This window comes from Salvelinus fontinalis, chromosome 15 (genome assembly GCF_029448725.1).
Source record: "Salvelinus fontinalis isolate EN_2023a chromosome 15, ASM2944872v1, whole genome shotgun sequence".
NCBI lineage: Eukaryota > Metazoa > Chordata > Actinopteri > Salmoniformes > Salmonidae > Salvelinus > Salvelinus fontinalis.
In genome coordinates this window covers 43,768,244-43,792,676 of record NC_074679.1, presented here as the reverse complement: position 1 = coordinate 43,792,676, position 24,433 = coordinate 43,768,244, and the positions used below count along the sequence as shown (strand labels likewise).

General features: G+C 42.7%; 3 protein-coding genes and 1 non-coding gene across 9 annotated transcripts in view; all 4 read left to right on the top strand.

Moving 5' to 3' along the window:
- Positions 1–11,221, top strand: part of mgaa (MAX dimerization protein MGA a) — a 35,072-nt gene extending 23,851 nt beyond the window's left edge. For 3 of the 4 annotated variants that reach the window (XM_055863932.1, XM_055863929.1, XM_055863930.1), the window contains 11 exons: positions 127–1,085; positions 1,274–1,393; positions 3,744–3,855; positions 4,041–4,420; positions 4,526–4,615; positions 4,734–4,859; positions 5,932–6,043; positions 6,122–6,490; positions 6,634–6,801; positions 6,891–6,974; positions 7,087–11,221. In XM_055863932.1, the coding sequence (XP_055719907.1) occupies positions 127–1,085; positions 1,274–1,393; positions 3,744–3,855; positions 4,041–4,420; positions 4,526–4,615; positions 4,734–4,859; positions 5,932–6,043; positions 6,122–6,490; positions 6,634–6,801; positions 6,891–6,974; positions 7,087–7,907 (3,341 nt within the window). In that variant the 3' untranslated portion in view covers positions 7,908–11,221. The remainder of the gene's footprint in view (positions 1–126; positions 1,086–1,273; positions 1,394–3,743; positions 3,856–4,040; positions 4,421–4,525; positions 4,616–4,733; positions 4,860–5,931; positions 6,044–6,121; positions 6,491–6,633; positions 6,802–6,890; positions 6,975–7,086) is intronic. The other variant, XM_055863931.1, reaches the window with a different exon arrangement.
- A 96-nt stretch (positions 11,222–11,317) lies between these two features.
- On the top strand, positions 11,318–16,505 carry LOC129812039 (type-1 angiotensin II receptor A). Its single transcript, XM_055863933.1, has one exon. It carries the CDS (start codon positions 12,099–12,101, stop codon positions 13,203–13,205), a length of 1,107 nt encoding a protein of 368 aa, XP_055719908.1. The 5' UTR covers positions 11,318–12,098; the 3' UTR covers positions 13,206–16,505.
- On the top strand, positions 15,877–15,949 carry trnaf-gaa (transfer RNA phenylalanine (anticodon GAA)). Its single transcript has one exon. It is a non-coding gene; the product is annotated as a tRNA-Phe (tRNA).
- A 256-nt stretch (positions 16,506–16,761) lies between the features above and the next one.
- mapkbp1 (mitogen-activated protein kinase binding protein 1) overlaps positions 16,762–24,433 on the top strand; it is a 76,224-nt gene continuing 68,552 nt past the window's right edge. For all 3 annotated transcript variants that reach the window (XM_055863920.1, XM_055863919.1, XM_055863918.1), the window contains exon 1: positions 16,762–17,760. In XM_055863920.1, the coding sequence (XP_055719895.1) occupies positions 17,614–17,760 (147 nt within the window). In that variant the 5' untranslated portion in view covers positions 16,762–17,613. The remainder of the gene's footprint in view (positions 17,761–24,433) is intronic.

The following is a 24,433-nucleotide window of genomic DNA, read 5'->3' as shown; positions in this document are numbered from 1 at the left end:
TAGTAGTCTATGTATAATGTGAAGTTATTATCTCCACTGAATGAGTGCTGTGTGAATACATACATTTTTTTGTGTGTATTATAATGATTGGAAAGTTGCAAAACTTTTTCTCCTTTTTCTTTTCAGGGGGTTTGATCAGCTTAACCACACCTGCGTGCTTGGCCTCGGGATCGACAGCCACCCTTAACAGCTCCCCCTCCACCTCTCTCACCACATTGCAAAACACCACCCCCCTTGTCCCTTTCACTGTCCCAAAGACTCCAGGCAGCACCACCGTCCCTAAAACCACGCCTCCCGAAGTCACTTACTCCATACCAGGCTCCAAGTCTTTCAACATCAGTAACGTTAATCTCTCACCCACTGAGACAAATAGCGGGACGTACACTTTGAAGATTGTTCCTCAGACGGGTAACAAGGAGCCCATCATCATCAAGTGTCCCAAGGTGCCAGCCCAGCCAGCCCAGGGCTCCTCCAAGGTCATGCCTATAGTAGGGGGCTTTACTGTGCTGCAGCCTTCACCGAAAACCACAGTAATTACTGTCAAATTCCCCACGAAGACTGTTATGGAATCAGGTGTCAAAACTGCCACCACCACCACAGTGGACTCCAATGTAGACTGTAAGGTCACGCCTGAGCTGTATAGTTGGATGCTGCCCTGCCAGAAAAGCACAAAACCCCCTGTAAGCCACAAGTTTAAATTTATTAAAGCTGACACTATCTCCACAACGGACTCCAATACAGATCCTAAGATCCAACCTGAGGTGGGACGAGTGCCCCCCAAAATCCTCAGACCCCCGGTTCCAAAGACAGATGCAACTTCGACACCTATCTCGTCAGCGGACTCCAATGTAGACCCCAAGCTCCTTCCTAGGATGACTTGTGTCAATCAACCCCACCAGACCTGGACAGGACGACCGAAGATGAAGAGGAGGAGGAGGAAGGAGGTTGAGGTTGTGGATCTGGTGGAGGATGAGGACGACTCTGACGACACGGACGAGGGGACGGATGAGGAGACGGACAACTCATCTGACGAGACGGATTCAGTTAATTCCTGTGTTAATAAAGAGGATCTCATCGTCATCAGTGTAAGAACTCTTTAAGCTTTATACAAGACACGTCTCTTTTCATGTTCCGTCACCTAAACAGTAGAGTAGTCTGTCTCCTTTCTTGATTTGTCTTATTTGTGTGGGTAGGCCCGGGCTAATTTAGATGTAAACAGTGTAGTTTGCAGTTTGCACTCCATGATAGCGCTTCTTTCTGTTGTGTCCTGTAGAAGCACAAACACAACGTGCTGGAGAGGCATCGGCGCTCCGAGCTCCAGGGACGCTTCCAGCAGCTGAGAGAAACACTGGAACTTGACGAGAAAGCTGCTAAAATTAAAATCCTCAACGACGTAAGCACCAATAAGTCAATAAAATTGAATTAAAGCCTGCATCCCAAATGGCACCATATTCCCTATATAGTGCACTACCTTTTACTAGTGATTGGGGGGGATTGATACAGTTGCATACCGCAATGTTATTTTGGACGATATTATACTGAACAAAGCTATAAATGCAACAATTTCAACCATTTTACTGAGTTAGCGTTCATATAAGAAAATTAGTCAGTTGAAATAAATGCATTAGGTCCTAATCTATGGATTTCACATGACTGGGCAGGGGAGCAGCCATGGGTGGGCCTAGGAGAGCATAGCTCCACCGACTTGGGATCCAGGTCCACCTACTGGGGAGCCAGGCCCAGCCAATCAGAACAAGTTTTTCCCGTCAAAAGGACTTTATTACAGACAGAAATACTCCTCAGTTTTATCAGCTGTCCGGGTGGCTGGTCTCAGACAATCCCGCAGGTGAAGAAGCCGGATGTGGAGGTCCTGGGCTGGCATGGTTACACGTGGTCTGCGGTTTTGAGGCCGGTTGGACATACTGACAAATTCTCTAAAATGACAAGGGAGGTGGCTTATGGTAGAGAAATTAACATAAAATTCTCTGGTAACAGTTCTGGTGGATATTCCTGCAGTCACCATGTCAACTGCACGCTCCCTCAACTTGAGACATCAGTGGCGTTGTACTGTGTGACAAAACTGCACATTTTAGTGGCCTTTTATTGCCCCCAGCACAAAGTGCACCTGTGTGATGATAATGCTGTTTAATCAGCTTCTTGATATGCCACACCTGTTAGGTGGATGAATTATCTTGGGGAAGGAGAAATGCTCACTAACAGGGATGTGAACATATTAGTGCACAACATTTGAGAGAAATAAGCTTTTTGTGCGTATGTAAGATTTCTGGGATCTTTTTTTCAGCTCATGAAACATGGGACCAGTATATATCGATGCTTTGACCCCAAGTATCGATTTGTAGGGTTACCTGGCGATAGTCGGCTGTACCGTTATTTTTCATCCTATAGCTTGTTCTCCATCTTATTTTAAAAAAGTGAGCGAACATGTTTTCAGTGCTTTTATTTCCATGACTGATCCAAGCTAATTTCAGATGGCTCCCTCTTGTCTCTGCAGCAGACATATAGTGAACAATATGTTTGGCACATCAAATCATAATAAAATCCAAGTATCAAATTGCAATACATATAGTATACCGTAATTTCCGGACTATAAGCCGCTACTTTTTTCCCACGCTATGAACCTTGCGCTTTATACAATGACGCGGCTAATTTATGGATTTTTCCCGCTTTCACAAATTCATGCCGCCAAAAAACTGAGCACCGTCACATGTGACGTAAATCGAGCGCGCTCAAACTTTCCATCATTCTGATTACGGTAGTCATTTTGTCACCCTCATCATGGCAAAGACACGGAGAAATGCATATGATGCAGCTTTCAATTTGAAGGCGATCGATCTGGCTGTTGGAAAAGGAAATAGTGCTGCTGCACGGGAGCCTTAATGAGTCGATGATAAGACGTTGGAAACAGCAGCGTGAGAAACTGACTTAGTGCAAAAAGACAACAAAAGTTTTCAGAGGAAAGAAAAGCAGATGGCCCGAACTAGAAAATGAGGCTTGGATGAGTTTGCCTCCGGATGAAAGTGAGGAGAGCGCAATGAAAACGATCCAACATCGGATGAAGCAATTCTGAGGCTATTCAACTCCGACACCAAAGGAGATGACTTCAGTGGTTTCAGTGCACAGGAGGAAGATAGTGACCAAGGACTTTCTTGGTAGGCTATTGTTTACTGCTATTTAAAAAATAAAAAAATGTTACAAGCCTGTTTCGTTAAAGCCTATTTATTTTTGTTACAAGCCGTGTTTCGTTAAAGCCTATTTATTTTTGTTACAAGCCGTGTTTCGTTTAAAGGCTGTGTAAAGTTCATTTGTTTCAATGTACCGGTAGGCACCTGCGGCTTATAGACACGTGCGGCTTATTTATGTACAAAAAAAAATAATAATAAAAAATTCGGTGGGTGCGGCTTATATTCAGGTGCGCTTAATAGTCCAGCAATTACGGTAGTTAGAATCACAATACATATAGAATAGTTAGAATCACAATACATATAGTATCAGCACCTAAGTACTGTGATAATATGATAACGTTAGGTCCCTAGCATTTACAAGTAATATACTTATGACCAGAGCCCTATGGCACTATATATGGAATAGGTTGCGATTTGGGACTCATAAAAGGTATTATTTGTGTATTTTGTTATTGTGGCCAATCAGAGCGGCGCTCTAGTTTTGTTTCGTTGAAGCAACCATCCTCAATAGATAACAAGTTAACTCTGTTATTTAACCAGGCCAAGGAGGAGATCCAGGTCTTGACAAAGAAAAGCACCAACGTGGAGAAGCTGAGGAGTTCACTGACCCTGGAGAGAGCAGTTCACGTCAAGAAGATGTCCCAGTTAACTGGTAATAATGGGCATTACATTTGACCTCTCCATTTCCTCTTATGTACTTCCTCTCTCCTCCTGTAACATGTCAACATTCTGTATTATGTGGGTTTGCGACAACTAATGTAAAAAAAGGTCTTTGTAGATGAATGCATTTGACTGACTGATTTGGTTGTACATTCAACCGACGTGTTTCCTCCACAGGAGAGTCTGAGGAACAGATACTGACGAACATCAAGCACATCGGTTCCCAGCAGAAGATCGAGAAGCTGCACGTCAACTGGAAGAAAGAAGGGAAAGTCTCCTCTGCTCTCTCGTCTTCCTCAGTTGTCTCCACCTGCGGTGAGTCTGAGCAGAGACCAAGGCCTGGTCCCCTCTCAAAGAGGACCACAGAAGAGGCTCAGGGGGGTAAGCGCATGGGAGGAGTGACAACAGAAACGGAGGAGGACAGGGATGAGGTGGTGGACCTTCTGGAGGACACGGAGGACGAGAAAACCGACAACTCCTCGGATGAGACCGAGGATTCTGACGTTGACGACGACAAAAACTACAACGCTAAAGGGCACGTCATTAATACCATCAGTGTAAGAAATAATTGATTATTCGGTTTCTGTTGATTAAATCTCTTCTCTTGAGAATTGTGGTTTTTACCGTTTTTTTTCTCTCGTTACGACTCATCTGTCTTTCAGGATGTGGAGGAAAGCTTGCTAGAGGAGGAGCCTGTAGACATTGAGACTGTGGAGGACAATGCAATGAATAACACCACTCCACAATTGAAGGTAAAACGCACTAAAGAGGTGGAACGACCTTTTATTCCTTCCTTCAAATATGGTTATTCTGTGATTTCAGTGTCCATGGTTGTAATTTGCAGTGTTTTTGGTTCAATGTTACCATTAGCACTGGGACTTGCACAACAAATATGAGAGACAGCGCTGTGCTGAGTTTCGGAAGAGCTTTAAAGCCCTGATAGAGACTTTGGACCTTGGCAACCCGGCACCTACTAATGTTTTCATCCTTGGGCAGGTAAGACTAAGGATGCATCCCAAATGGCGCCCTGTTCCCTATATAGTGCACTACTTTTGACCAGGGCCCATAGGACCCATAACACCTCAGAGCTTGCCTACGCTCTCCAGAGAACTCTTGTATCACGTGATTTACCATGCCATACGGTACATTTCAATAGGTGGTGGTAGGCATCCACATTACATGGATGCCATTACATTACTCCCAAGTGGCACAGCGGTCTAAGGCACTACATCTCAGTGCTAGAGGCGTCACTCCGGACTGGTTCGATCCCGGGCTGTATCACAACCGGCCGTGATTTGGAGTCCCATAGGGCGGCGCACAATTGGCCCAGCATCGTCCGGGTTAGGGGGGGGTTTAGCCGGTGTAGGCCGTCATTGTAAACAAGAATTTGTTCTTAACTGACTTGCCTAGTTAAATAAAGGCTAAATAAACATGGTACAACTTTAATCAAACTTATACGTCCTCCAGCGATTTTAGTTTTTCTCCATTTAAAAAAAATAAATTTTTTACTTTTTAAAACTTTTACTGTTGAAAAAAACATATCACAGGTATAGATACAGTAAAGAACACTCACTAAAGGGTAAAAAAAAAATGCTTTGCGCCAAATGATATATTTTTGGGGGACACAACTGCAAACTTCAAGGAGTTGATCTGATGGGGATTGGAGGTGTCAACGGCCTCCCTCCTTGCTTGAGGAACAGTAGAGGAGCAATAAAGAACAAAGGAGGAAAAGCTCACCCCCTCTTCTGCCATGTCATGATCATACCTGGACCACTTATTAAGATGTGCCTTTTGTTAAGTAAAGTAGGTGATCAATGAGCTGAAAAGGAGACTGGAGTGAGACTTTAAATATGGATTGTTGGGAGTGTTAAGTAAAATAAGCTATGGCCATTTCAATCTTTCTTGACGATTTTGTTTCGGAAATGATTGTCATATTCAGGGAAGTTAGCAGACTAATTAATTGATGCTGCCTTGTGACATACACTACCTCCCAGAACTGCATCGAGTTTTATTTAGTAAATAACCTCTTCACTAAATGATACCAAGTATTGTCTCTGTTATTTGACAGGCCCGAAAACAAGTCATTGACCTGAGAGACAAATGTGAACGCCTGGAAAAACTGAAGAGTGCGCTGACCGAAGAACGAGCTGCTTATATCAAGAAAATCTCCCAAAAATCTGGTAATGGGCCTTACATTTGACTATCCTCTCCTCTCCAGCCTCTCCCTCCGGTAACACTGGCCTGTTGTCTCTCTACAGGAAAGACGGAGGAGCTCATCCTCAGGAAGCTTCAGGACATCTCTACCAAACAGAAGAACATGGACGTGATGTTCAAAGGGAAGCGGAGAGGGGCGTCCTCAGCCCCCTCGTCATCAGTCCTACCCAATAAAGCCATCTCACCCAACAGCACTCAACAGCCTAAGCCAAAATCCCTGGCTCCCGGTCTCAAGTTAAAGGTGGTACCCACCCCTGTCCCACGCTCTATACCCCCACAGCCTGCACCCCAACAACCCAAGACAAGTCCCATCATCTCCCCACCCTCCAGGAAACCCCCCCCAACGTGTCGTTCTCCGGGTGAAAGGACAAGACCTAACATCCTGTCTCGCAGGAAACCACAACCTCCCCTAGGTAAGTCACCTCTCCCTCTGACCCTGTTACTGTCTAGCTGCACCAAATGGGCCAGGCTGACTTCAGATCTAGAGACTGAACTTCCATGTGAAGAAATAAAGCACTGTCAATCATTTGGATTTGTTTTTCTGCCTCCCCAACAGATTCCCCACCTGTTCATGCTGGGTTTCTCCCTCCTCAAATGCTGTCTATAGTGGGTGGAGTGATACCATCTCAGCAGGGGATCACTAAGAGCCCAATGCAGCCTGCCAGTTCTCTGCTGCCGGTAGGACGCGTCACTGGAATCGAAATGCAACAGTCTCTAATACCAGGTGGGCGTTCAGTGACTCAATGTACTCCAAGTTTCATACCACTTTTTTTGTTGATTTGATTCTGATTCTTCTTAAATTTCTTTTTTTAGGTGTCGCTTCAGTTACCATCTGTATCCCCTCAATGTCACAACCCATTTCTCTCACTCCACCTCGTAATATCCTCAACAGGGGAGGTAACTTCTGACACGTTTTTACCGCTTGGATGTAGAAATCTATGAATCTGATGAAGTTAGCTGAATGTTATGCCACTGAGATAAACCCGTTGTTTTGTTTCCTATTTTTCAGTTCCTCATATAGCCAATGTGATTTCACTGGTCAAAGCCCCTCCAGGTGTGTCAGGGGGAACTCTGAGGAGGCCATCTCCAGTGAAGGGTAAGGGAAGTGGGCTGGAGGACGGGGCGGTGCTGGGGAAGCAGCTGGACCACTCTGGAGACGGTGTAAAGATCATCGACGCAGACAGGAACTCGGATGAGGAGGACGAAGACAACGAAGAAGGTGACGTTGAAGACGAGAGTCTGACGTCTCTCCTCAACGAGATCGTCTTCCTCAACCAGCAGATGACCACAGACAACGTCAGCCCCAGTGGTCTTCCAGTGGTCACCCACAAACCAGCCACTGAGCCTGGGGAGGTTGGGATGGACCGGTCCTCACCTCCACCACCGCAGGCAGAGAAGGAAATCATCAGAGATGGAGATGACGAGCGCTCCCTCAGCCCCTTGTTTCTGAGACTTGACGAGGACCTTCTGGGGCTGAAAGAGAGACAAGGCCAGGATGAGGCTTCCAAAGGCCCAGACATGCCAGTGCCACAGGCAGAGGACCTTAAAGTGGGTTCTGGATCCAATGAGAAACCATCAGAGACAGGTTCTGCTCCTGCTCCGATTGTCAATGGGCACAGCCCACAAGGACCAGCATGCACTGCAAAAGGTCACGGTGTACTTCAAAAGGCGCTGACCCCGCCTCCGCTGCTGCAGATGAAAGTTGGCGTGGCCAAGGTGCTGGAGTCCAATGATAAGCCGGGGGATGCTTTAGCCCCGCCCCCGCTACTGCAGATGAGGCCAATGCCGAGGCTAGCCCCACTAGGACTAAAGAACAACCCTCAGACGTAGAACTAAGTACTAACTAACTTAGGGTCAATGTTGTAGCCATCTCTCCTCAAGACCCTTACTCACATGGGTCGTAATCATTTGTCACCAAATTGACAAAAACTGACTGAAACAGGGTTGGACTACTACCTGAACTTGTCCAATAAGAAATGTTCATTTTTGTTTTTCTGTTGCAAAAAGTTTTGCCACGGTGTGCTGTAATAAATATGACCCTTATGTGGCTCAACCAATCAGGGATAACTACATTTAAAGGTACAATGTAGCCGTTTTTATCTCTGTCAAATCATTTCTTGGTAACAATTAAGTAGCTTACAATGATTGTTTTCAGTTAACATGGTCAAAAATAGTTTCTTAGCAAAGAACAATTTCTTATGCAAATTTGCTAGGGGAAAACGAGCGGTTATTGGTGTATTAACTTATTTATTGCCTGGTGACGTCACCAGGCAGGCCAAAACCCCATCCCACCAAAATGGGTAGAAATGTATTTTCAAACCACTTACACTAAAAGCGCATGATCACAATTTCACAGTATTAATCCAACCTCATAGTGTGTAAATATATCTAAAACACAGGGCCTTTGAGATCCTTGTAAAAAAAAACAGTTTTTATTTAATTAGTTTTCTGCACATTTGTTTTGTTTTATAAGCGGCACTACCTAACGTGCCTATCGGATATCCAAAGATGTTTGTTTGTATCGATATATACAGTATATTGACTTGAAATGCAAAGACTGACATGACACTGTTCTGACAGTCAGGAGTCATGTTTTTCTCTTCAAATTAGTGGATTCTGCTATTTCAGCCACACCAGTTGGTGACAAGAGTATAAAATCGAGCACACCGCCATGCAATCTCCATAGACAAACATTGGCAGTAGAATGGCCTTAAGAGCTCAGTGACTTTCAACGTGGCACCGTCATAGGATGCCACCTTTCCAACAAGTCAGTTTGTCAAATTGCTGCCCTGCTAGAGCTGCCCCAGTCAACTAAGTGCTGTTGTTGTGAAGTGGTAACTTCTAGGAGCAACAATGGCTCAGCTACGAAGTGGTAGGCCACACAAGATCAAAACAGGACCGCTGAAGCGCGTAAAAATAATCAGTCCTCGGCTACAACACTCACTACTGAGTTCCGAACTGCGTCTGAAAGCAACGTCAGCACAATAACTGTTTGTTGGGAGCTTCATAGAATTAGTTTCCATGGCGGAGCAGCCACACCCCAACCAAAGATCACCATGCGCAATGCCAAGCGTCGGCTGGCTGGAGTGGTGTAAAGCTCGCCGCAATTTGACTGCAGCAGTGGAAACGCATTCTCTGGAGTGATGAATCATGCTTCACCATCTGGCAGTCCGACGGACTAATCTGTGTTTGGCGGATGCCAGGAGAAGGCTACCTGCCCCAATGCGTAGTTTGGTGGAGGAGGAATAGTAGTCTGGGGTTGTTTTTCATGGTTCGGGCTAGGCTCCTTAGTTCCAGTCAAGGTAAATCTTATCGCTACAGCATATAATGACATTCTTCTGTGCTTCCAACTTTGTGGCAACAGTTTGGGGAAGGCCCTTTCCTGTTTCAGCATGACAATGCCCTTGTGCACAAAGCAAGGTCCATACAGAAATGGTTTGTCGATTGGTGTGGAAGAACTTTACTAGCCTGCACAGAGCCTTGACCTCAACCCCATCGAACACCTTTGGGATGAATTGGAACGCCGACTGCGAGGCAGGCCTAATCGCGTGACATCAGTGCCCGACCTCACAAATGCTCGTGGCTGATTGAAAGAAAGTCCCTGCAGCAATGTTCCAATATCTAGTTCGGCTCCTGAGTGGCGCAGCGGTCTAAGGCACTGCAACTTCGTGCAAGAGGCGTCACATCCGACCGTGGTTGGAAGCCCCACAGGGCGGCTCACAATTGTCCCAGCGTTGTCCGGGTTTGGCCGGCGTAGGCCGTCATTGTAAATAAGAATTTGTTCTTAACTGACTTGCCTCGTTAAATAAAGGTTACATTAAAAAATATATATATATATATATATAAAAAAATAAAGCCTTCTCAGAAGAGTGGAGGCTGTTAATGCAGCAAAGTGGGGACCAACTCCATATTACTGGCCATGATTTTGGAATGAGATGTTCGACGAGCAGGTGTCCACATACTTTTGGTCATGTAGTGTATGAGGGTATGTAGGAGAGCATGTATATGCATACTTATAAGGGTTAAGGTATGTTTGTTATTTTGGTCACGTAGTGTATCTAGAATCAGTTTAGCCTTTTAGATCGTAAGGAATAAGCTTACAAGGATCTGACGCTTAAAAACGGGCCCAGATCTGTTGCTTTTCTTTCCCTTATTTTTAAGAGGAGATGCAGTGAATTTCGCGTAATATTAAGCTACCAGGAACTCTACATTTTAAGGGTGTCCAGTATGTTCTGGTTTTAGAGTATATCTCTCCCATCAGAGCAAGATGATCTGTAGACAGACATCTGATAGTGCTGATGCTGTTTGTGTTCATAGTACTATACTGTTGAGTGTATATGACTGTTTCAGAGGCCCTGTCTCCATATTGGAGTAGAGTAGGCCCTGTCTGCCATATCTTCGTGTTTGATGCAAGGAAAGTTCTCGGTCGTAGTGAATTAAGCCTTAAAGGTTAAGGGACATTTCATCTGCTTTTGTATGGCACACTGTTTGCTACACTAACCACTGCGTGCACCGCAGACAACAAATCTCAACGTCAACTTAATAAGCAATATCCTAATAGGTCCCTGTAGGATGGATAGGTCATTGAATCTGCAGTCCTTGTGACCTTTCGAAGAGCAGCTTTACTTGTTCAGTGATGTATGTAATAATCAGACCCTGACGTTCACTATATAATAGGAGTAGAGATGGCCGTCCCAAATGCCACACTATTCCCAATATAGTGCACTACTTTTGGTCAAAAATAGTGCACTTTATAGGGAATAGGGTGCCATTTGAGGGGAAATGTATTCGATGTTAAATTGGGGGAAATACATTTGCTGTAATTATTTTTATGCTGCTAAGAGGTAAGCTTGCAGAATTAAAAGCCAACCAACCCTCTTGTTAAACAGCATCAATACTTTTTTGCTAGAAGCATGAAGTGTAGATTTAATTTCTGTATAAAGTATAAAATACATGTTTTTATAATAATAGGCCATGTAAATAATTACTTTTTTTCCACTTTTACGACTGTTTTTTTCTTCTGATTAATGGAGTTGTTTTTGTAAAGGTATTTCTGATATTTTTATATGGTGTCAATAACCGTTATGTTTAGGATGTTGGAATAAGAGAAATGAAGACGCCTTGAAATAAAATCTAACAATGAATGTGGGCTGCCTAGATATACATTTCTGACGCAGTTACATGTTATATGATTTGAATAGTAATATTACTTTAAAGATTAAGTAACTTACTGTAACTGTACGTCTTACTTTGAACATATATGAAAAGGTATTACAGGAATATTGTGAAAGAACACGCATGGGTAACTGATTGTTAAAATGCTAAGTAATCTTCTAATGTTGGTTACCATTTGCCCTTTTGAAATATGTGGAAAGAGAGAGATCTGACATTTTCCCAATTGACCCATGGGATCTAATTGCAAACTAATGACCTTATTCATTACCGGACAATATCATTAATTTCCCATGTGAAATAGAATTGGTAGCAATGTGTATCCCGAATGGCACTCCATTTCCTATATAGTGCACTATTTTTTGACCAAAGCCCTATGGGCCCTGGCCAAAAGTAGTGCACTGTAAAGGGAATAGGGTGCCATTTGGGACGTAGTCATGATCTTCTGACGTAATGATGCCATGGTGTGATAAAAAGCTGTGAAAAAAGTTGCAGAACATTTAAAAGGTTCTCAGGTACAGCTGCGTTCTTCAAGGGTAAGTGTTGATCAGAACGATCTCCGTGTTACTTCAGTTTTATTATATATGTTTCAGTTATATTTCTTCTATGTTGTCTAAAAGTTTGCTCAAAGTTGTTTATGAATATTAGAATGAAGACATTTATTTAGCTTGTTATTGTTACAGAAGTGTGATTTCATGTCAGATTAGAATATTACTCTAGAGTATGTCTTTCCCAGTGTATTGCCATTTTATTATAAATGTGATTTGACAGATGATTGGAATTTGTAATTGTTTGATCTGACACATTTATTCAATTATCAGTTGATACAGGAACTCTGTTGAAAGGAACATGTCTGAAATGGACTCCGTCCCCAGGTGGTTATTGCGAAGAAACAGCACATCGTCGATTATTGAAGACCTTTCCCTGCCCTTAGTCCCCTTCGAGGACTGCAGCTCAACCTGTAACTACGCTGCAACCATCATTCCTCCATTCTACCATACCCTCTCACTGCTCGGTATCTTTGGAAACGTCTGCAGCCTGGTGATCTGCCTCAAACCGTCTCGACCTTGGAGTATCGGCTCCATCGGAGTACTCAACCTAGCTCTGTGTGACCTAGCGTACCTGGCCTCCATACCGCCCAGGGCTATCTATGTAAGTGAGAACTACGACTGGAGCATGGGCAGTTCACTGTGCATCCTGAGTAACATACTCCACTTTGTGGGCCTGACCTCCAGCACCATGTTTATCTGTGTTGTCAGCACCGACCGCTTCCTGGCTATTGTCTTCCCACTCGAGTCACGGATGGTCCGCACCCCCCGCAACGCTGCCCTGGTCTCACTGCTCCTATGGGCCATTACCGTCCTGCTCATTTACCTCAGCTATCCTAACATCAACTACAGGGAGCGGAAGAGCGGCATCCGCTACTGTGGAACTGTGGTGACCTCAAGGTTCAGGTACAGCGCAGCCACCTACAATCTGTTATCCTACTACTCTGTGCAGGTGTCTGTTCCCTTGCTCCTCATCATCCCGTCCTACATGAAGATTATAGCCCGGATGAGGCAGTCGCGGCAGCAGTGGGCTGCAGGCAACATGCAGGGCCGGGGGGACAAGACCATCTGGCTGATTGCAGTTTTCATAGCCAATTTCTTGGTGTGCTGGGTACCAGGGCAGTTGCTCCATATTATAGCTTGCATCATCTTCTTCATGTTGTATGACCACACTAATACGTGTAGGGTGGCCAATGTTGTGAACCTCCTAGTGGAGTCATCCCAGTTACTCTACTGCCTCAATGCTTTTCTGGATCCCTTTATTTTCCACGTCCAAGAGGGGCTTTGGGAGCTGGTCAGTAAAGCACTAGAGTCTGTTGGTTGTAGAGTCTGTTGGAGTAATTATGCATGGAGTGGAAAGAAACATTTTGGAGGACCTCCTTCAGTCAGTGTAGTCCAACTGAGCTGAGATGTGCTTGTAGATGCATTTTGTCTGCTGCTATTGGGATGCTGAGAAAATGTAGGCAATGATGCATGCATTTAGCCTGGTTACCAGTCTGTTCAGCTATTACATTCCACTCCAGAGACTGGGCTTTGTTAGAATATTCATATAACATCACTGTTTTGTTTTTTCAATCATTTATTTGTTTTGGTGACATTTTTACAAGTATGTGGTACATTTTCACAACTCAATACAAAACTCCAAAAAGACAGTTTTTTAAAAACATCAAGCACGTTTTCAATTGGGTAAAGTACAACACAAAATCATAGTAACTTTTTCACCATACTTAATCAGTTTCATCAAGAAATGTTTCACATTGCAATACATGCAATATATGTGTTCATATAAAGTAAAAGGTAATGCTTGATTGTTGTTTAATTTGTTAAAATACTTAACTATTTCAAACTGGTTTGTCTACTATATACATATTTTGAAATCTATAGAATGGAATTGTATGTTTGTAAATTATACAAATATATATCATACTTATATACAGTACCAGTCAAAAGTTTGCACACACCTACTCATTCAAGGATTTTCTTTATTTTTAATATTTTCTACATTGTAGAATAATAGGGATGAAATAACACATGGAATCATGTAGTAACCAAAAATGTTTTAAACAAATCAAAATATATTTTAGGTTATTCAAAGTAGCCACCCATTGCCTTGATGACCGCTTTGTACACTCTTGGCATTCTCTCAACCAGCTTTACCTGGAATGCTTTTCCAACAGTCTTGAAGGAGTTCCAACATATGCTAAGCACTTGTTGGCTGCTTTTCCTTGGCCAAATAGTCCTTACACAGCCTGGAGGTGTGTTTTGGGTCATTGTCCTGTTGAAAAACAAATTTACATTTACATTTAAGTCATTTAGCAGACGCTCTTATCCAGAGCGACTTACAGGTACATACATCCATACTTTTTTTTTTGTACTGGCCCCCCGTGGGAATCGAACCCACAACCCTGGCGTTGCAAGCGCCATGCTCTACCAACTGAGCCACACGGGGCTACAAATGATAGCCATGCTGGTTAAGTGTGCCTTGAATTCTAAATAAATCATAGACAATGTATCACTAGCCACTTTAAACAATGCCACTTAATATAATGTATATGTATATACTGTACTCTATATAATCTACTGCATCTTGTCATCTTTATGTAATACATGTATCACTAGCCACTTTAAACGATGCACTTTTATGTTTACATACCCTACATTACTCATCTCATATGTATATACTGTACTCTATACCATCTACTGCATCCTGCCTATGCTGTTCTGTACCATCACTCATTCATATATCTTTATGTACATATGCTTTATCCCTTTACACTTGTGTTTATAAGGTAGTAGTTGTGGAATTGTTAGGTTAGAATACTCGTTGGTTATTACGGCATTGTCGGAACTAGAAGCACAAGCATTTCGCTACACTCGCATTAACATCTGCTAACCATGTGTATGTGACAAATAAAATTAGTTTTTTTAAATGTTATTTTGATGTCACCAGCAAAGCACCATCACACCACCACCTCCATGCCCCACGATGGGAACCACACATGTGGAGATCATCCGTTCACCTACTATGCTTCTTACAAAGACATGGCGGTTGGAACCAAAAATTCAAATTTGGACTCAGACCAAATGACAGATTTACACCGGTTTAATGTCCATTGCTCATGTTTCTTGGCCTGAGCAAGTCTCTTCTCATTGATGTTGCTTCTCAAAGATGTTGCACACTGCTTTACTACAGTAAAATTGCATTGGCCAGTAGTAAACTATATTCCATGTCATTTATGTAGCAGATTCTTTCATCCAAAGTGACCACAGTAAATCCATACAATCAAACCCATATCCCTGTTGTTATTAGTGTCATGCACAACTGAGACACACAAGAACATTACAATACATGAGTACAATACTTTAAAACGCAATACATGATTACCATATGATTGTGGAAGATGTCTTCACACCTTTTTTTGCCCACACATGGGATAGAAAAGATGATTTGATTTTCAGTCAATTTTGAGGGGTAGTGCAAGTGAATATCCTGTGAAAACAGTGCCATGTACTGATTTAAAACCATTGTTTTAGTTATATTTCAGTGAACTTATATTTTGGGTCAATGGTCACTGTATGTGGTGAAAGATGTCTCCAAACAAAATGAATGCACAATGAACGGTTTTGGATGCAAGACCGAATGTGTTACAAGGAGTTTTGTACTAAAAGTGTTTACAATTCATCGCATACTTGTGAAAATGGCACCAACGCGATTGAAAAAGAGCTCAAGGAGATCTGATTTGATAAACATCACAGCTGTCCTTCATTTCAAAGGTTACGCAACTATTGGAACTCGTCAGTTAATATCTCCAGCAACCGTTTTATTTTTATCAAGACGAAGCGGTTTCCACTAACGTTAGTTAGCACATTTTGACTTTGTGACTGTGGTATCTTTCAAAAATGGCTAGCTCGCGTCTAGGGTCTAAATTCTGAAACTAAATATATACCAACTACAAAACGTATTAACTTTCCTAGCTAACAGCAAACTTGTTGTTCTTGACTTTGTTATAATATTACCGTAATTATATTTTCGTGGCTCCACGTGTTATGGACACAATCAAATTGAGTTCTGTTAACCAGCCGAAATAGCTCAGTTGGGAGAGCGTTAGACTGAAGATCTAAAGGTCCCTGGTTCGATCCCTGGTTTCGGCAGTCAATGTTTTTGGGCTTCCAAGTGGCGCAGTGGTTTAAGGCACTGCATCTCAAGAGGCGTCACTAGAGTCCCTGGTTCGAATCCAGGCTGTGTCACATCCAGCCGTGATTGGGAGTCCCGTAGAGCAGCGCACAATTGGCCCAGCTTTTTCCGGGTTTGGCCGGTAAAGGCCATCATTGTAAATAATAATTTATTCTTAAAGGATTTGCCTAGTTAAATAAAGGTTAAATAAATAAAATGTAAAAAACAATGAGCAACTCAACGTCCCTACCCCCCATCGAAGTTGAACTGTAAAATGCGGTTGGGGTTTCGCGTAGGAAGTCCCAAGGATCCCGGATAGCACTAACTCTTTGGCACATGACACAGAGTACAATGAGTGGAATGTTTGTCAGACTGGTACTAAGACTAGCATGCACTGGTGTCTGGGAAAGATGTAATATATTGTCAATGTCACTTCCCACACAAAGCCATGTAAAAAAGTAAACTAAAACTCTTAAGTTATGTGTTTGTCAGTGTCATGCCTGTACATGAAAAGGTAAATAAAAGGTTAAAGTCTTGCAAATAAAATATTCGAAAATGTTTTACAATGTGACTAGAATTCCCTATGTACATATAATTTACTAAAAAGCGGCTTTCAACAACTGTTTTCTTTCAAATTTTGCATTCGAGTGTTGAGGACTAAAACCAATTTACTGTTAAAGCGACGAGCTGCACATGAAATGGAGTTTGACAATTTCAACCACTAGATGGCGACATTGACTTGGTGAGCTGCTGCTGGTGAGATCTGGGTCAGAATGCTTTTCCAAAGTAATCAACAGATGACTGTCAAATGTTGATGCTTGCTACGAGGCGAGACTGAGGTCTGCCCTGACAGTCCTGCCCAAAACTTCTCAACAACGGGAAAGTAAAATATAGATATCAGTGTCGCAAGCGGTTGTCATTCAACCCTGCATGGAATAAACAGAAAAAGATTGATAGAAGCGGCAAGGTAGCTAGCTAGCTGGCATTTCACTGACAGTGCTTGGGGGCTATGCACAACGTTAGCCTACAGTACTAGCTTGCTAACGTTGTTAAATGGCATGCTAGTAGGCAATAGCACTGGGCATATTCTTCTTTAGCGTGTGGTTTAGCTAACGGCAGTATCTTTCTTGTCCCAATGTGGGAACGAAAGAGACAGCTGGGACATTGGCAGAAAGCTTGGCTAGCTACAGTAGCTAACCAAGAACTGGTATTGTGCCGCAGATCCAGTTTCACCGGTGGCAGTTCTCATCGCGGAGGACGCAATGACACAAGACGAGGAGTCGCGGCGTGACTGACACTCTTCAGGAACCCGACCATCGAAGTAGCTAGCTACTACTGTTGACAATCTGGGAACATGGACAATTTTTCCAAATGCATCCAGAGAAATATCTCTCCCAGTGGATCAGAATGTAATGCAAGAAGGACGGATAATGTAGAAAAGCTTTCCAGGCAGACCAGGGCATGTAATGAACGGGAACCGCACACATCATGCAAACATAACATGCAACGCATTGAACCAGAAGGAAGCATGACAGCGAATTAACGTATATTTTATCTTTGTATTTATTTTGCTGAACAACATTTGGTTTTGTCTGGCTATCACCACTGGTTGCCAGATTTCATGTACTAGTTCTATCAACCGATGTCTGAGATCAGGCAGAATTTAGATTTCATGATGACGGTGGAGGGTTCCACAATAAAGAGTCGGATCAAAAATCTTCTCCGCTCGCCATCTATCAAATTGAGGAGGAATAAAGAGCGGAACCATAAAGAGAATCTCAGTAACAAGGTATGTATCTGGCGGGGATAGGAACAGTAGTAGACTATTATAACCAGCTTGGAGGTTTGCTATCGAACACAACGAGCGACCTTCCAGGCAATTTCACGATAATGTTTATATAGGCCTAATTGAAATAGCGTTAATCTACCGGTAAAATTAAATGATCAGTACATTGCTTTCCAGTGGAAATAATTGTCTGGCTCCTCATAGAGTCCAGAAACATTACATATTTAGAGAAGTGTGTCACTGATCATAAACCTGAACCTGAACATTGCATGCAGGCGTATTCCCCCTTGCAGCAACAACCCCGTGGAGGTTGTTCGTAGCATAAATCCTCACCCCTCATAGTAGCCTAGTCCTGCAGTTAACTCCATATATCTTCATGTTGAAGTAATTGGTTATAACTAGTATATTACTGTCCCAATTGCAGTTACAGTGATTCCTATGGACAAAGGCTAGGATATTTACAACTGTAAGTTGATTATATAGGAGAACTGTTCCCTAGTGTTGCTCCCTTAGTGTTGACGTGAGAAAATGGCATGTGACACACATGGCATGTGACACCTACCTCTCACAGACAGCTGTGATCCTTCCATTCACATGTAGGCTACAAGCTATCTTGTGTTTTCTCTCTCACAAAGGCACACACGTGAAGTGTGCCTGACAGAACCCCCTACAAAGCAATAAAGGAAAAAATACATTAGCCAAGTTCAGTTCTAACATTTTTTTATGTATTTTATTTAACCTTTATTTAACTAGGCAAGTCAGTTAAGAACAAATTCTTATTTACAATGAAGGCCTATCAAAAGGCAAAAGGCCTCCTGCGGGTACAGGGGCTGGGATTAAAAATATATATTTTTTAAATAAAAATATGGACTACTTAAACAACACTACATAAAGAGAGACCTACATAGCATGGTAGCAACACAACATGACAACAATATGGTAGCAACACAACATGGCAGCATCACAACTTGGTAGCAGCACAAAACATGGTACAAACATCATTGGGCACAGACAACAGCACAAAGGGCAAGAAGGTAGAGACAACAATACATCACGCAAAGCAGCCACAACTGTCAGTAAGAGTGTCCATGATTGAGTCTTTAAATGAAGAGATTGAGATAGAACTGTCCAGTTTGATTGTTTGTTGGCTAAATCTCCATCTGTGACAATAATACTGTACATTTGAAGTTTAAGTCCAAGAATTGAATCAATATGACAAGGTTTCATGTATAGTAAATACAATTTTATTTGTAGGTGTAGACTAACAGTGAAATGCTTACTTACTGGTCCTTTCCAAATAAAATTTCATTTGACACATGCACCGTATACAGCAGGTGTAGACCACCGGGTAGCCAATAAATACTGACATGAGGACTAAATACACAGTGAATAACAATAAAGAGTAAAAATAACATGACTATATAGGGAGTAACACTATTGAATCAATTTGCAAGGGTACGAGGTAATTGAGGTAGCTACACTATATATACAAAAATATGTGGACAAGCCTTTCAAATGAGTGGATTTGGCTATTTCAGCCGCACCTGTTGCCGACAGGTGTGTAAAATCGAGCACACAGCCAGGCAATTTCCATAAACAAATATTGGCAGTAGAATGGCCTTACTGAAGAGATCAGTGACATTCAACGTGGCACCGTCATAGGATGCCACCTTTCCAACAAGTCAGTGTGTAAAATTTCTGCCCTGTCAAAGCTGCCCCTGTAAACGTCTAAATAGATACAAATCCTTAGCGATCTACACAAAATACCCCATAATGACAAAGCCGGTTTTCAGAAATGTTTGCAAATGTATTAAAAAAAATAATTAAAAAAAATACCTTATTTACATAAGTTTTCAGACCCTTTGTTATGAAACTTGAAATTGAGCTCAGCTGCATCCTGTTTCCGTTGATCATCCTTGAGATGTTTCCACAACTTGATTGGAATCCACCTGTGGTATATTCAATTGATTGGACATGATTTGGAAAGGCACACACCTGTCTATGTAAGTTCCCATAGTTGACTGTGCATGTCAGACCAAAAACCAAGGTAAGAGGTCGAAGGAATTCTTCGTAGAGCTCCGAGACAGGATTGTGTCGAGGCACAGATCTGGGGAAGTGTACCAAACAATTTCTGCAGCATTGAAGGTCCCCAAGAACACAGTGCCCTCCATCATTCTTAAATGGAAGAAGTTTTGAACCACCAAGACTCTTCCTAGAGATGGCCTCCCGGCCAAACGGAGCAATCGGGGGAGAAGGGCCTTGTTTAGGGAGGTGACCAAGAACCCGACGGTCACTCTGACAGAGCTCTAGAGTTCCTCTGTGGAGATGGGAGAGAACTTTCCAGAATGACATCCATCTCTGCAGCACTCCACCAATCTTGCTTTTATGGCAGAGTGGCCAGACGAAAGCCACTTCTCATTAAAAGGCACATGACAGCCCGCTTGGAGTTTCCCAAAAGGCACCTAAAGACTCTCAGACCATGAGAAACAAGATTCTCTGGTCTGATGAAACCAAGATTGAACTCTTTGGCCTGAATGACAAGCGTCACTTCTGGAGGAAACCTGGCAACATCCCTACGGTGAAGCATGGTGGTGGCAGTATCATGTTGTGGGGATGTTTTTCAGTGGCAGGGCCTGGGAGACTTGTCAGGATCGAGGCAAAGATGAATGGAGCAAAGTACAGAGAGATCCTTGATGAAAACCATCTCCAGAGCGCCTCAGACTTGGGTGAAGATTCACCTTCCAACAGAACAATGACCCTAAGCACACAGCCAAGATAATGCAGGAGTGGCATCGAGACAAGTATCTGAATGTCCTTGAGTGGCCCAGCCAGAGCCCGGACTTGACCCCCGATCGAACATCTCTGGAGGACCTGAAAATAATTGTGCAGCGACATTCACCATCCAACCTGACAGAGCTTGAGAGGATCTGCAGAGAATGAGAGAAATTCCCCAAATACAGGTCTGCCAAGCTTGTAGCGTCATACTCAAGAAGACTCAAGGCTGTAATCGCTGCCAAAGGTGCTTCAACAAAGTACTGAGTAAAGGGTCTGAATACTTATTTAAATGTGATAATAAAAAAAAAAAATTGTAATAAATTAGCAAACATTTCTAAAAAACATTTTTTTGCTTTGTCATTATGGAGTATTGTGTGTAGATTGATGAGGGAAAAAAACTTTTTATTCAATTTTAGAATAAGGCTGTAACCTAACAAAATGTGGAAAAAGTCAAGGGGTCTGAATTCTTTCCGAAGGCACAGTATGTAGGGGTAAAGTGAATAGGCAACAGAATAGATAAAAGACTGAGAGCTGTAGTAGCGGCATATGTGGAGCAGTAACAGCAGTGTGTGTGTGTGTGTGTGTGTGTGTGTGTGTGTGTGTGTGTGTGTGTGTGTGTGTGTGTGTGTGTGTGTGTGTGTGTGTGTGTGTGTGTGTGTGTGTGTGTGTGTGTGTGTGTGTGTGTGTGTGTGTGTGTTGGGGTGTGAGTGTGTGGGTAGAGACTAGAGGTCGACCGATTATGATTTTTCAACACCGATACCGATTATTGGAGGACCTAAAAAGCCGATACCGATCAGCCTATTTATTTATTTGTAATAATGACAATTACAACAATACTGAATGAACACTTATTTTAACTTAATACATAAATAAAAGTCAATTTAGCCTCAAATAAATAATGAAACATGTTCAATTTGGTTTAAATAATGCAAAAACACAGTGTTGGAGAAGAAAGTGCAATATGTGCCATGTAAGAAAGCTAAGGTTTAAGTTCCTTACTCAGAGCATGAGAACATATGAAAGCTGGTGGTTCCTTTTAACATGAGTCTTCAATATTCCCAGTTAAGAAGTTTTAGGTTGTCATTATTATAGGAATTATGACACGTTGACTATTTCTCTCTATACCATTTGTATTTCATATACCTTTGACTATTGAATGTTCTTATAGGCACTTTAGTATTGCCAGCCTAATCTCGGGAGTTGATAGGCTTGAATTCATAAACAGAGCTGTGGGTCAAGCATTGCTAAGAGCTGCTGGCAAACGCAGTAAAGTGCTGTTTGAATGAATGCTTACGAGCGTGCTGCTGCCTACCACCGCTCAGTCAGACTGCTCTATCACATATCAAATCATAGATTTAATTATAATATAATAAACACACAGAAATACGAGTCTGTTAAGGCTGTGTAAGGGAGGCGAAGTCAGGTGCAGGAGAGCAGAGTAGAGTAAACAGGCGCACTTTTATTCCGGTCCAAAAATAGGCACAAAATGCCATCTAAGTGCCCAAAAACACGGAACAATAAACAAAAGTATAGCACGTGAACATCAACATCAAATCAAGTTTATTTTATATAGCCCTTTGTACATCAGCTAATATCTCGAAGTGCTGTACAGAAACCCAGCCTAAAACCCCAAACAGCAAGCAATGCAGGTGTAGAACCATGGTGGCTGGGAAAAACTCCCTAGAAAGGCCAAAACCTAGGAAGAAACCTAGAGAGGAACCAGGCTATGAGGGGTGGCCAGTCCTCTTCTGGCTGTGCCGGGTGGAGACTATAACAGAACATGGCCAAGATGTTCAAAATGTTCATAAATGACCAGCATGGTCAAATAATAATCAGGAATAAATGTCAGTTGGCTTTTCATAGCCGATCATTAAGAGTTGAAAACAGCAGGTCTGGGGCAGGTAGCACGTCCGGTGGACAGGTCAGGGTTCTGTAACCGCAGGCTGAACAGTTGAAACTGGAACAGCAGCAAGGCCAGGTGGACTGGGGACAGCAAGGAGTCATCATGCCCGGTCGTCCTGACGCATGGTCCTAGGACTCAGGTCCTCCGAGAGAGAGAAAGAAAGAGAGAAGGAGAGAATTAGAGAGAGCATACTTAAATTCACACAGGACACTGGATAAGACAGGAGAAGTACTCCAGATATAACCAACTGACCCTAGCCCCCCGACACATAAACTACTGCAGCATAAATACTGGAGGCTGAGACAGGAGGGGTCAGGAGACACTGTGGCCCCATCCGATGATACCCCCGGACAGGGCCAAACAGGAAGGATATAACCCCACCCACTTTGCCAAAGCACAGCCCCCGCACCACTAGAGGGATATCTTCAACCACCAACTTACAATCCTGAGACAAGGCTGAGTATAGCCCACAAAGATCTCCACCACAGCACCAACAGGGGGGGGGGGGGGGGGGGGGGGGGGGGGGGGGGGGGGGGGCAACCCAGACAGGAAGATCACGTCAGTAACTCAACCCACTCAAGTGTCGCACCCCTCCTAGGGACGGCATGAAAGAGCACCAGTAAGTCAGTGACTCAGCCCCTGTAATAGGGTTAGAGGCAGAGAATCCCAGTGGAGAGAGGGGAACCGGCCAGGCAGAGACAGCAAGGGCGGTTCGAACATACACCATTAACAATAAACAATTACACACAAAGACATGGAGGGGAACGGAGGACTAAATACATGTAGTGTGATTATGGAATGAAAAGCAGGTGTGTATGAAACAAGACAAAACAAATGGATATATGATAAATGGAGCGGCGATGGCTAGAAAGCCGGTGACGTCGATCGCCGAACGCCGCCCGAACAAGGAGAGGAGCCGACATCGGCGGAAGTCGTGACAGAGCCTTTGGCCATTAATATGGTCAAATCCTGAAACTATAATTTCAAAAACAAAATGTTTATTCTTAGGGTGAAATACAGAACCGTTCCGTATGTTATCGAACGGGTGGCAACCCTAAGTGTAAATATTGCTGTTACATTGCACGACCTTCAATGTTATGTTATAAATATGTAAAATTCTGGCAAATTAATTACGGTCTTTGTTAGGAAGAAATGGTCTTCACACAGTTCGCAACGAGCCAGGCGGCTCAAACTGCTGCATATACCCTGACTATGCTTGCACTGAACGCAAGAGAAGTGACAATTTATCTAGTTAATATTGCCTGCTAACATGCATTTCTTTTACCAAAATATGCAGGTTTAAAAAATATATACTTTTGTGTATTGATTTTAAGAAAGGCATTGATGTTTATAATTAGGCATATTATGTGTACCAAACAGGTGCTGTTAGATTACAATATAACTTTCTGACCGTTTGGAACGACGTAAACGACACTAAATACATTATAAGCGTACCAGACAGTGGAGGCTCCTCAGAGGAGGAAAAGGAGGACCAAATATAAAAATAGTGAAAGATTTGAGATAAAACTATATTAAATATATTCACATCACCAAATAATTGATTAAAACACACCGTTTTGCAATGAGGGTAGCACCATGGTGTAGCTGGAGGACAGCTAGCTTCTGTCCTCCAACATTGACTTCAATACAAACCTAGGAAGCTCACTGTTCTCACCCCATCCATATACTTACACAGAAATTATAACAACTTCGGGAGGACGTCCTCCAACCTATCAGAGCTCTTGCAGCACGAACTGACATGTTTTCCACTCAATAAAAGGATCAGAGAATTAATCTAGTACTGAAAGCATAAGCTACAGCTAGCTAGCACTGAAGTACATAAAATGTGTTGAGTAGTTGACTCAAAGAGAGAGAAAGACAATAGTAAAACTTTTTTTTTAACAAATACATTTCTTCAAAAATGAAGGAGAAGCAAGAGAACTTTGTTTTGTAGTATTTTTTTCGCACTTTCACTTACTTAGCTAGCATCGAATGCAG

Coding starts and splice junctions, on each gene's coding strand:
- LOC129812039 (XM_055863933.1), top strand. CDS start 12,099: ATGTCTGAAATGGACTCCGTCCCCAGGTGGTTATTGCGAAGAAACAGC.